The sequence below is a fragment of the Salmo trutta genome, chromosome 22 (genome assembly GCF_901001165.1).
Source record: "Salmo trutta chromosome 22, fSalTru1.1, whole genome shotgun sequence".
NCBI lineage: Eukaryota > Metazoa > Chordata > Actinopteri > Salmoniformes > Salmonidae > Salmo > Salmo trutta.
In genome coordinates this window covers 36,768,835-36,781,537 of record NC_042978.1, presented here as the reverse complement: position 1 = coordinate 36,781,537, position 12,703 = coordinate 36,768,835, and the positions used below count along the sequence as shown (strand labels likewise).

At 46.1% G+C, this 12,703-nt stretch overlaps 2 protein-coding genes across 6 annotated transcripts in view; one reads left to right on the top strand and one right to left on the bottom strand.

The window, feature by feature from the left end:
• cyldl (cylindromatosis (turban tumor syndrome), like) overlaps nucleotides 1-1,892 on the bottom strand; it is a 12,016-nt gene extending 10,124 nt beyond the window's left edge. For 2 of the 4 annotated variants that reach the window (XM_029707859.1, XM_029707858.1), the window contains exon 1: nucleotides 1,751-1,892. The gene's annotated coding sequence lies outside the window, so the exon portion shown is untranslated. Of the gene's footprint in view, nucleotides 1-1,529 lie in introns of all 4 variants that reach the window. The other 2 variants (XM_029707860.1, XM_029707862.1) reach the window with 2 other exon arrangements.
• Nucleotides 1,893-2,056: 164 nt separating this feature from the next.
• LOC115158668 (uncharacterized) lies at nucleotides 2,057-7,008 on the top strand. 2 transcript variants are annotated; one of them, XM_029707864.1, is made up of 4 exons: nucleotides 2,057-2,187; nucleotides 2,490-4,089; nucleotides 4,390-4,589; nucleotides 6,858-7,008. In XM_029707864.1, exons 1-4 carry the CDS (start codon nucleotides 2,115-2,117, stop codon nucleotides 6,872-6,874), a joined length of 1,890 nt encoding a protein of 629 aa, XP_029563724.1. In that variant the 5' UTR covers nucleotides 2,057-2,114; the 3' UTR covers nucleotides 6,875-7,008. The 2 variants fall into 2 exon arrangements, with proteins under 2 accessions (XP_029563724.1, XP_029563723.1); XM_029707863.1 differs by lacking the exon at nucleotides 6,858-7,008 and having other exon boundaries at nucleotides 4,390-5,053.
• The last annotated feature ends 5,695 nt before the right edge of the window (nucleotides 7,009-12,703 follow it).

Sequence of the window (12,703 nt, the reverse complement as noted above, 5' to 3'; positions counted from 1 at the left end):
CTCAGATGCATCCTGTGTCACGCCTGCTCCCGCTCCCTCTCTCTGGCGCTCAAGGGCGCCAGGCTGCCAATCATTACGCGCATCAGCGCTCATTGGACTCCGTCAATTTGTTGATTGCCTTGTCTATATCTTTCTGTTCCTCAGTTTGTTCCCCGTGTCAGCATTAGTGTTGTTTATGTTTTCCCTGTCCAGATGCTGTCCATGTTCGGTTTCATGTTGTTTATTAAATGTTCACTCCCTGTACTTGCTTCTCGTCTCCCAGCATCTGTCCTCACATCCTGTTTCCATTGATCATCCTTGAGATGTTTCTACAACTTGACTGGAGTCAACCTGTGGTAAATTCAATTGATTGGACATGATTTGGAAAGGCACACACCTATCTATATAAGGTCCCACAGTTGACAGTGCATGTCAGAGCAAAAATCCAGCCATGAGGTCGATGGATTTGTCTGTAGAGCTCCGAGACAGGATTGTGTCGAGGTACAGATCTGGGGAAGGGTACCAAAAAATGTCTGCAGCATTGAAGGTCCCCAACAACACAGTGGCCTCCATCATTCTTAAATGGAAGAAGTTTGGAACTACCAAGACTCTTCCTAGAGCTGGCCACCCGGCCAAACTGAGCAATTGGGGGAGAAGGGCCTTGGTCAGGGAAGTGACCAAGAACCCGATGGTCACTCTGACAGAGTGCCAGAGTTCCTCTATGGAGATGGGAAAAGCTTCCAGAAGGAGAACCATCTCTGCAGCACTCCACCAATCAGGTCTTTATGGTAGAGTGGCAAGACGGAAGCCACTCCTCAGTAAAAAGTACATGACAGCCTGCTTGGAATTTGCCATTGTGCTGTGGGGATGTTTTTCAGTGGCAGGGACTGGGAGACTAGTCAGGATCAAGGGAAAGATTAACAGAGAAAAGTACAGTGGGATTCTTCCTGAAAAGCTGCTCCAGAGTGCTCAGACCGGGGCGAAGGTTCACCTTCCAACAGGACAACGAATCTAAGCACACAGCCAAGAAAACACAGGAGTGGCTTCGGGACAAGTTTCTGAATGTCCTTGAGTGGCCCACCCAGAGCCCGGACTTGAACACGATCGAACATCTCTGGATAGACCTGAAAATAGCTGTGCAGCGACGCTCCCCATTCAATCTGACAGAGCTTGAGAGGATCTGCAGAGAAGAATGGGAGAAACTCCCCAAATACAGGTGTGCCAAGCTTGTAGCGTCATACCCAAGAAGACCCGAGGCTGCAATCACTGCCAAAGGTGCTTCAACAAAGTACTGAGTAAAGGTTCTGAATACTTATGTAAATGTGATATTTCTGTTGTTGATTGTTTTATATGCATTTGCAAAACATTTCTAAAAACCTGTTTTTGCTTCGTCATTATAGGGTAATGTGTGTAGATTGAGGGGGGGAAGATAATACATTTAGAATAAGGCTGTAACGTACCAATGTGGAAAAGGGAAGGGGTCTGAGTATTTTCCGAATGCACTGTACATATATACACATACATATATATAAACACATACGTAAACTTACTCACACTACAGAAAGTCCATTATAACACCAGCATTAGACCACACGTAGAAAGTGAAAGCCAGCTGCCAACTGCGACTACTGAGCAAAGTGCAAACCAACTTCGATCGCAGCTATTTATTCCCTCCATTGCATTGAGCAATAACTATCAGTCCAATTACTACAAGCTGTATGCTCAGTCATATGCTGTAACTATAGATACCATTTTAGTCAATATTGTTTACCTTGTAAGTTGTAATGTAAATCTTCTTACGAGAGTAGGCAAGATTTGATCGGTATCTAGCTAGCGAGTCACTTCACTTCCTCTTTCGTTTCACTGTTGTGTCGTCATATGCCCCGTTCAAAACAACTGGGAACTCGGAAAAATACGAGACAAAAATCATCACTTCAGTGATCTTCGGGTCCGAAAGTCGGAGCTCTTGAAAGAGGCCCGAGTTCCCGAGTTGGAATTCCAAGTTTGATGACCGTTCAAATCGAATTTCCCCAGTCGGAGCAAATTTTTTCCGAGTTCCCAGCTGTTTGAACGCGGCACCAGTTCACAGTTCACAGTTGTTATGAACGCGGCAATACACATATCCGTGGCGCTGCATGATGACGATAGGAGCTTCGGACGTAAACATGGAGAGAGACGCGCTGAAAAGGCAAATCGATCTGTTGCAAAGTAAGTTGGTGGTTTACAGTGCAGTGAACATTACTGATGTATTATATTTAATAACTAGCTGATACTGAAATATTAAATTTGAGAGTTGTTATCATGGCTGTGTTTGCGAACCAATACGTTGTTTATGCCTAGCTGTTTATGCCTAGCTAGCTGGCTATCGCTAGCAGGCGCGTTGGTTACTAACTATATTCTTGCCTCTACATATGGACGACCGAACGTAGAGGCTAGCTAGATTCACGCCTTTAAACTTTAATTTACCACTTTTGCCAGCTACCTCTTAACCTCGTTCTGTCATCTAACAGGTCTCATCAACAACCATAAGAGTGTCCATGGAGATGTCCCTTCTACTTCTGGCCGGCAGTGGCACCCAGCGAGGCCACCGCCACGAGGCAGGGGTCACAGCTCATCTTTCACCCCCACATTCCCCTCCCGGGGTGGGCCTTACCCCCCTCAGTCCGCGGGACACTGGAGGAAGACCTACTCCCTCAATAACAAGACCAGCTCAGCCCAGCAGAGTAGACCTACTATACAGACTGCCAAGCACTCTTTAGAGCAGCTGTTAGTTTCTGCAGAACCCAACTCCTCTACTGGCTTGCTGCCCCTTAATGCTAGAGGCACCTCACAGCCCAGCCACAGCAATAAGGACCTGGCTAGAGGAGAGAAGGATGGAACAAAATGTGCTACGTCTGGGGATCTAACAGGACCAAGGGGCCAGCAGTATGCACTCACAGGGGGAGTGAGAAGAACTGTGACAGGCAGTGGATCCACAGCTATAGAGTCAGAGACTGAATCAGGCAGAGGGAGAACAGGACCTGGGGGTGATGCTTGGCTGGGACTCTCTGGGCTAACAGGGCCTGGACGTCCAGACGACCAGCAGAGAGCGACTAAACATGAGTTTCAGCCCACCACTGAAGGGAAGGGCATGGGACTGCCTGTGAAAACCACTGCCCCTGGAGGAAATAATACAGAATTGATAAGTGTCCCTGTCTCAGACAAATCTACTGTTACTACCACCATGATCCAGAGCACTGCTCAGCTGCATATCAGACCTCGTCACTCTGAGAAAACCAGCACAGGAGGTAAACACACTGTCAAGGCAACCACTGGCAACCTCATCCCTAGCGATACGAACCCACCTTTACTTCTTCCACTCCCTCTCTCTGCCTCCCCTAGTGCCCTACAAGGAACCCAACTAAGCCCCATGTCCACTTGCACACCAGCCCAGCCCCAGACAACCTCCTCTCCCCAGAGACACTCCAAGTTCACTTGGGTGAACAGCCATCAGCCAGGAGGAGCTGGGCCCAGCCAGGCCAGAACAGAGGCCCAGCCCCCAGACATACTCATCACCTCTTCCCCCATCCCAGTCTCCCATCCTGGGCTCCCCAGTTGTGCCTCAGCCATCCCCAGTAGAAGAGCCTCTGCCCCCATCAAGAAGGTTCCCCGTAGGCTCAGTTTATCCATCGCAGTCCCTAAGACCACCAAGTACACCTGGGTGTCGTCTTCTGCAAGTGGCCAGGCCAGGCTGTCCCGGAAGCCCCTCTCACCCAAAGCCCTGGCTCTGCCACAGAGAGCTGCAGAGAAGGGAGAGGGGGAAGCCAAGAAACCCAAATCCCCAAGTCTTTTAGCCAAGCAGCGTAAAGCAGCAGGTGCCTCCACCTCCCTCGGTAGTCGCTACCGCTGGAAGGCAGTGTCTGGAGGAGGGGGGCAGACTGGTACAGGAGGAGGGATAGGGGCCCGACGTGGGTCTGTGTTTCATTGGACCTCGGAGAAAGAGAACGGGGCCAAGGGGGTGTCCAGTGTCCCTTTATCTGTAACTCAACACATAATAGTGCCCCCCTCCTCCTCCTCTGGAGGGTTCAAACTCAGGAGCAGGATGAAGATTATCAGGAGGTCGGCTAGCAGGTGAGAAAGAGGAGGATTAAGGGAAGCCAGAGATGTCTTTACTTGTCTCATACCTATTCTCTTACGTCTAGTAATGCATGTTGGAATATGTCTCTTTTTATCCTGATTTTGTACCAGTGAACATGTAATATTGCCTTTGGCCAGAGTGGCAGCAAATCTATCTTTTTTTGAATGTTTTGACACACTCCTCGCTCTCTCTCTCACACACACACACACACACACACACACACACACACACACACACACACACACACACACACCTACCTGTCTCTGACACATACTCTGTCCTGTGTGTTGCAGTGAGTCTGGATCAGAGCGGAGGTCCAGCCCAGCAGACATGACCCTGAACAGCCGCTACTCTCTCTGCCGACGGACACACAGCCCGGTTCGGACACACAGCCCGGTTCGGACACACAGCCCGGTCTGGACCCTGTCCCGTGAACTGGTCTCGTTCGGCAGACACAAGCTACGACGTCTCTCCCCCAGCCCCTCCAGGACAGGTAGAAAGACAGCACTTTATTTTACATTTTATTTAACCAGGAAAAATAAATAAGATCTTACTAATTACGATTACATCCTGGCAAACACTAGGGAATACGGGGGTAAACATGATTCATCCTATTAGGCCAAGAAGTAAATTGTCCAGAAAAACAACTCTGACCCTTTTTACATCAACTGTACCTCTGAAATAAATGGAGGAATTCATGGAATTTCTATCCATTTTAAACTTAACACACCGTCAGATTTCCACTGACAGTGAGAGTAAATCATATAGAGGTCCTATTAGATAAATAGTTTGTTTACTATAATTTTCCTTCTACTCAGGACTCAGGAGGTCTAGCTAGTTCATTCAGCTAGTTGTGAGTGGTGTTGTCTCTGTTAGCCGTGACGAATTCACTTAATGAATATATCCTCCGTGGAGAATGACATTACATGGACAGTACTGTGGATCCAGTCTATCCAATAGCTCTATGGTTTAGTGACTCATTTTAGGACACTGTTGGACATTTGCACTGTTGCCAGTGCTTTGATTGGGCCAATTTTATTCCACACTGTCCCCTCTCTCCAATAGGGGTCAGCATTGCTCTCTCTGAGAGGCCTATGGAGCGCTGCTGTGATCTGTGTGTGTGTAGGGGGTAGGGAGGGGTGGTAATTGATTACCCAGTTGAGCCGTGATAGTGGGTAATTTGCAGTGGGTGAAGGTGGGGAAGAGGCTGCTGCTATCAAGTCCTGGCACCACCACTCTCCTCTCCCCCCAGCCAGCCCACTAGATAAAAAGCAGCTAATGCATAATTATCCTTTTGCAAATTGGATTGTTTTAACGAACTAGAGAATATAGGCCTAACCTGATGGAACGCAATCTGTGTTTTTACAACCCTCGGCCCCTCCTCCCTTCCTTCCACCCCTCCATTCTCTTCATCCCTCTCATGCCCATCTCAGTGTAATCGCCCCCAGTCAATGGAGTCGAGTAGACATTAAAAAAGCCATCACTATTAACATTAGGCTTTATTCATCCTGATGGCTGGCTGTCTGGCACTCTCTCCATAGCTCACTCTCTCTGCTTCTCTCTCCTTTCTCTCTCTTCATTCACCCTCCTCCTCTCCCCCCTCACACAAATTATCTGTCCTCAATTGCTTTCCTGCTGTCTAATTCTTCTCTTGTCTCGTTCTGTCTCTGACCCCTCCGTCTCTCTCTCTCTCTCTCTCCATCCAGTCATTCTTTCTCCTAGTTCTGTGCTTTATCGTCCTCTGTAAGTGTAGAGATGTAGCTGGCCTGAAGCAGGACTTATATTGTTTGTTTCTCAGTGATGTAGTGAGGGAGAAAGGGAGGGAAGGATAAATGGAGGAAAGAAAGGATGTTGCGATAGAAGAAGATGGAACGAGGGAGAGAGATAGAAAGTAGCCGTCTGTGCTGCAGATAAGAGCTTCTAATAAAGAGCAAATTGAATTACTAATGATGGGGACCAGTCTTACAGTACTGATGACCACACAGACACTGTTATTTTTCTTCATTTCCTCTTCAATGAGTTCTCTCTTTCTCGGCGGTAGTGCAGGTGTTTATTTGGCTGCCCGGTTATCTGCAGTTTAATTTAAAGAGAGCATAAACCTAAGTGAGCAGTTAAGGCCGTAATGAATCCTGAGGGGGGGTGCGAGAGCCCAGATAACCTAATAAAGCAGATAAAGGACAGGAACGGACAGAACACAGAAAGGAGGAGAGTGGAGGAGTGCTGAGCCATGCGGGTTCAGGCCCTATGTGACGGATATCTCTCCTAGTTCTCTCCCTCCCTCCATCCATCTCTATTTCAGCCTCTCTCCATCTGTCTTTGTTGGTCTCTTTGTGACTGTTTATGTCTCTGTGTAATGTAATGTAGCCTATTATAATCACATTGTTTGCGCTGTTATTTCTCTGAATCTTAAAGGGAAACTACAGAATGTAGATACACGTCATTTGTAAAATACACTGGTATGGTGCTGGAGATGATGAATTTAAGGTTGAAAAGTGGTGGATTTCCCCTTTAACATATGATCTTAATTTGATCACCCTGTTGTCTAAAGTTTAGTTTCCACTAGGGCTGTCCCTGACAAAACAAAATCTTAGTCAACCTAGCTTCGTATGTTCTTTCAACAAATCGATTGATCAAAATGTTAAAACTTGTATTTTTCTCTATATTGACACACCCTATATGTTTTCATAAAATCAACTATATGCTTTAAGCACACAGTGATTCAATAATTAAGACACACAAATGACTCTGGGTGGGGGGGTAGAGATCAAGATAGTCTAACCAGAAGAAGAAAAACCTGTTCCCGACCCTCCTCCTCCTGCTGCTGCTGCTGGCCTTCATAGATTCTGCCATGAAGCTCCTGAAGTTACCGGTAGGTAATAGGCTACACCAGGGGTTGTCAACCTTTTCCATTTGGAGTGCCAATTTATTGTACCATTTCTACCGATCTGCGTGCCAGTTATGATTTGCATATGCACATTTTCATTTCATTTAGAATAAAGCCTTCGTATCTCAAAATCATTATCATGTGGTTAATCATAATTCTTAAAGTAACTTCTATTGCTTCTATGTAAAAATAGCCTACATAAAGCCAACAAATAAAAACATTGCAGCCTGCAGGTAGAAAATATCCTGATTTTAAAAGACATCCTATAAATCAATTGGCTACACATGGCCTGTCTGCAAGGAACTTAAAACATTGTATCAACTATTGACTTGGTCTGGCCTGAAGCTGGCTAGCAAACTTGCAACATTGTATAGAATATTCTGGGCCCTCAGAGTTTCCCATGCCAGTGAGCTCCTGACAGACAGCTGTAGGCTATTTGGTGGGGGGTTAAGACACAGAAATACTATCAGATCCACAAAACGGGCACCTTTCCAGGCCAGGTAGCCCAGGCCAGGTACATTTACGTCATTTAGCAGACGCTCTTATCCAGAGCGACTTACAAATTGGTGCATTCACCTTATGGTATCCAGTGGAACAGCCACTTTACAATAGTACATCTATATATTTTTTTGGGGGGGGTTAGAAGGATTACTATATCCTATCCCAGGTATTCCCTAAAGAGGTGGGGTTTCAGGTGTCTACGGAAGGTGGTGATTGGCTCCGCTTTATGCAGGTAGCCTGCATAATGCATAATCGGGTGCACATACTTACTCAACATTAACAGGAGCGCTACAAACAAAAGACTGAATAAATTGACCATTCGTTAATGGAATGAACCAAAACGTGTTCCTCATAAGTGTAGCCTAGGTTGTGCGGTCCGCAAACAACGTGTCCACTTTGGTTTTGCAAAGGTCAAGGGGCAAAGCTGAGAGGGCAACCGGCTATTGTTTGTTTACTAAACAAATGGCAGATTATCCAGTGTGATGGTGTGAAGGAGTATTTCTAGATATAGGAAGGGGTGTGTGACTGTACAGTGTGTACTGTTGCTGTCCCTCACTCAACATATGGTTAACTGGTTGAGAGTTGGTATGACTTTATTTGGTACCATCACACACACACACACACACACATTCTTATCCCCTCAGTCAGTGGCTGGGTAGTGTTTTATTGCAGTTTCTGTTGTCAGTTTGTCTAGCTCTGTTTGTGTAAATCACCCTGGCTGGACAGATCCCTTTCACTGCTACACCCACACACACACACACACACACACACACACACACACACACACAGTCTTCTTTCTCCCACCCGGGCGGGGTTAGAATGTTGACCTGTTTGTGCGTTAGAGGTGGAGTGGTTCAGGTTCCTGTACTGGCTCTGATATGGCAGCTATGTCCCCACATCTCTCAGCATCAAGTTATTGGTACCCCCTCCCCCGAAACCTTGTGGGGATCTCGTTACCGTGCTGACGATCAGCCCATTTATTAGGTCCATAAATCACTGCTGTGTGGTCCGTCATCAGACACTGTTAACCTCTCATTGTCATTTCCCACTGTCTGCAACCTGTCATCTCACACATGTATGCACACACACTACCTATGGTGTTCAGTGTCATGTGTGCCTCTAACCACAGATGTATTTAGGCTTCACTTAGTGACAGAATAATTCTTATATAATACTATATTATAGTCTTACCCCTTGACTCTGCTATTAGGTCTTCATGTGACTTATCAAGATAGTGATTCAATGATTTCTAACATATTATTATGCCATTTAGCAGACGGTTTTATTCAAAGCAATTTAGTCATGCATGCAGGAAAAGGAAATTGCTGCACACTGTTGCTCGTGCGCCCGGGTGATTTTATTGAGGGGTAAGTACTTAAGTAAAAATACTTTTACGTTTTTTGGGGAATCTACTTTACTATTTATATTTTTGTACTTTTTACTCCATACATTTTCCCTGACACCCAAAAGTATAAAAGTTACATTTTGAATGCTTAGCAGGACAGGAAAATGGTCTAAGTCACACACTCAAGAGAACATCCCTGATCATCCCTGATCATCCCTATTGCCTCTGATCTGGCGGACTCACGAAACACGGAAAAAAGTAAATGGTGTCATCTTGTTTGCTTAATATAAGGAGTTTGAAATGATTTATACTTTTATTTTTTATTTTTATTTTTGATACTTAAGTATATTATTGCAATTACATTTACTTTAGATAGTTAAGTATATTTAAAACCAAAAACACAGTAGTATTTTACACTTTTACTTCAGTCATTTTCTATTAAGGTATCTTTTACTCAAGTATGACAATTGGGTACTTTTTCCACCACTGTTTTTGCTACAGTTCACACACACACTCACCCTCTCTAGAATCAAAACGTTCTAATAATCTTAAAGTCTTTTAACAACGAGCTTGACTGACTAACACAAACAATCACCCGGTATTAAACACACACACAGGCATGAAGACCTAATGGTCGGATCATCATAATAAAATCACCTGGTATCATGAGCAGCAGTGTGCGCCATTTTCCTTTTTATGTTTAATGAATTCACCATCAAAAGTACCTGAATGTGCAGTTCTTCAGCTTTAGTATATGAGATGTAACGTGGGTGTGTGGATCTGTTAATGCGGGGAAGGTGTGTGGATCTGTTAATGCGGGGAAGGTGTGTGGATCTGTTGATGCGGGGAAGGTGTGTGGATCTGTTGATGCGGGGAAGGTGTGTGGATCTGTTGATGCGGGGAAGGTGTGTGGATCTGTTGATGCGGGGAAGGTGTGTGGATCTGTTGACGCGGGGAAGGTGTGTGGATCTGTTGACGCGGGGAAGGTGTGTGGATCTGTTGATGCGGGGAAGGTGTGTGGATCTGTTGACGCGGGGAAGGTGTGTGGATCTGTTGACGCGGGGAAGGTGTGTGGATCTGTTGACGCGGGGAAGGTGTGTGGATCTGTTGATGCGGGGAAGGTGTGTGGATCTGTTGACGCGGGGAAGGTGTGTGGATCTGTTGACGCGGGGAAGGTGTGTGGATCTGTTGACGCGGGGAAGGTGTGTGGATCTGTTGACGCGGGGAAGGTGTTTGTTTTGGCTGACATGACTACATGTTGATAAAGAGGTCTACGTTTCCTGGCCGGAGAGATTAACACCTCATATTCCATCTGTCTCTGATGTCGTTAATCAGATCAAGCCAACCCCACGACACCCCCTCTGTATGCACGTGTGACTGGAAGTCGCGTTAGATAAAAGTGTCAGCTAAATGGTGTATGTTATTAAAATCGGGGCAGCAGATTTATACTCATATGTTTTTATTATGTTATACAGCACAGTAGTTTATTCTAAAGATCTCTTTCTGTATTGAATTGATTGAACCATTCCATCTAGCATTAGAGATATATATATATAGAGATATATATATATATATATATATATATTAAATATAAATAAAATATGGCACCAATACAACACACGCTGATGTCATTTGATGCGTCTCACTCAAAAGCCTGTCCTTATTTGGCCGTGGCTTAATGTCTTTCTTTTAGTTTGTTTCTCTGCATCATTCGCTCGTTCACACACTCTCTAGTTTCTCACCAGAATCTCTCCTCTATCACTCCTCTCCTTCTTTCTTTCCTGAAAGTTCGCTCTTCTTTCTCTGTCACACACACACACACACAGCTCTATAGGGCATGTGTTTGTTTGTTTGCAACACAGCAACTGTGTAGTCTGAAATCAATGTCCATGCATGTACCCATTTGTGTAAAATAATCTTTCTGCATGCCAGTAATCATCTCTCACTATTTTAATAGTGAGGCTATAGAGTGAGGAGAGTGAATCTCGCGTGTGTGTATTTCTCTCCTCAGCTGCTCGGTAAAATATCCCACTCTAAATGCCATTCCCCACCACTCTCCCATAGCTGTGTTAATCAGGCAACACACACACACACACACACACACACACTAACATATCTGGGCCCAACCCCAGTGCTCACAGACAGACATTCTGTTCATTCCTCTTCACTTTCTCAGGCCCTCTGTGTCAAACAGGTGGGCACACTGTGTGTGTGTGTGTCTCTCTCTCTCTCACTCACTCACTCACTCACTCACTCACTCACTCACTCACATGGCTGCATGAGGTAATCACACACACAGAAACGCATGCACCCTCAGGCATCCACAGAATCACACACATGCTGCTTTGTTGTTTTGAAGGACCAGCCACATCCCTGGAGTCATTATCCACTACATTATGCTTATATTGATCCTTTTTGTTCTGGTTCATTTCTTGCCTGTATTAGATGATTTGATTGGACTGTTCTTCTGGCCACATTGTTACTAGAACCAATATTGTCATGTGATCAACCAGTTAGGAGGCCTGGTACGACACAGCCCCCCCGTACTGAGCTGCATGATGGTTGGACCTCCTCTCTCAGCTCTGTCCCTCATCAACCTGTCAACTGGCTATAACTAAAGACCTGATGGACAGGCCATGCGTGACAGATGCACATAAACCACCCTGAACTGGGATGGATACTAGGAATACTTCACCTACACACACAAACGCTCACACGCAGGCCTGTACAAACGCTCACACGCAGGCCTGTACAAACGCTCACATGCAGGCCTGTACAAACGCTCACACACAGGCCTGTGTCAAATCAAATCAAATGTATTTATATAGCCCTTCGTACATCAGCTGAAATCTCAAAGTGCTGTACAGAAACCCAGCCTAAAACCCCAAACAGCAAGCAATGCATGTGAAAGAAGCACGGTGGCTAGGAAAAACTCCCTAGGAAAAACTCCCTAGAAAGGCCAAAAACCTAGGAAGAAACCTAGAGAGGAACCAGGCTATGAGGGGTGGCCAGTCCTCTTCTGGCTGTGCCGGGTGGATATTATAACATAACATGGTTAAGATATTAAAATGTTCATAAATGACCAGCATGGTCAAATAATAATAATCATAGTAGTTGTCGAGGGTGCAACAAGCACGTCCGGTGAACAGGTCAGGGTTCCGTAGCCGCAGGCAGAACAGTTGAAACTGGAGCAGCAGCATGGCCAGGTGGTCTGGGGACAGCAAGGAGTCATCATGCCAGGTGGTCCTGAGGCATGGTCCTAGGGCTCAGGTCCTCCGAGAGAAAGAAAGAAAGAGAGAATTAGAGAGAGCATATTTAAATTCACACAGGACACCGGATAAGACAAGAGAATACTCCAGATGTAACAGACTGACCCTGGCCCCCCGACACATAAACTACTGCAGCATAAATACTGGAGGCTGTATAAACGCTCACACACAGGCCTGTATAAACGCTCACACACAGGCCTGTATAAACGCTCACACGCAGGCCTGTATGAACGCTCACACGCAGGCCTGTATGAACGCTCACACGCAGGCCTGTATAAACGCTCACACGCAGGCCTGTATAAACGCTCACACGCAGGCCTGTATGAACGCTCACACGCAGGCCTGTATGAACGCTCACACGCAGGCCTGTATGAACGCTCACACGCAGGCCTGTATGAACGCTCACACGCAGGCCTGTGGAAACGCTCACACGCAGGCCTGTGGAAACGCTCACACGCAGGCCTGTGGAAACGCTCACACGCAGGCCTGTGGAAAAGCTCACACGCAGGCCTGTGGAAAAGCTCACACGCAGGCCTGTGGAAACGCTCACACGCAGGCCTGTGGAAACGCTCACACGCAGGCCTGTGGAAACGCTCACACGCAGGCCT

Coding starts and splice junctions, on each gene's coding strand:
- LOC115158668 (XM_029707863.1), top strand. CDS start 2,115: ATGATGACGATAGGAGCTTCGGACGTAAACATGGAGAGAGACGCGCTG. Junction 2,188..2,489: donor GCAAATCGATCTGTTGCAAA/GTAAGTTGGTGG, acceptor GTCATCTAACAG/GTCTCATCAACAACCATAAG. Junction 4,090..4,389: donor ATCAGGAGGTCGGCTAGCAG/GTGAGAAAGAGG, acceptor TGTGTGTTGCAG/TGAGTCTGGATCAGAGCGGA.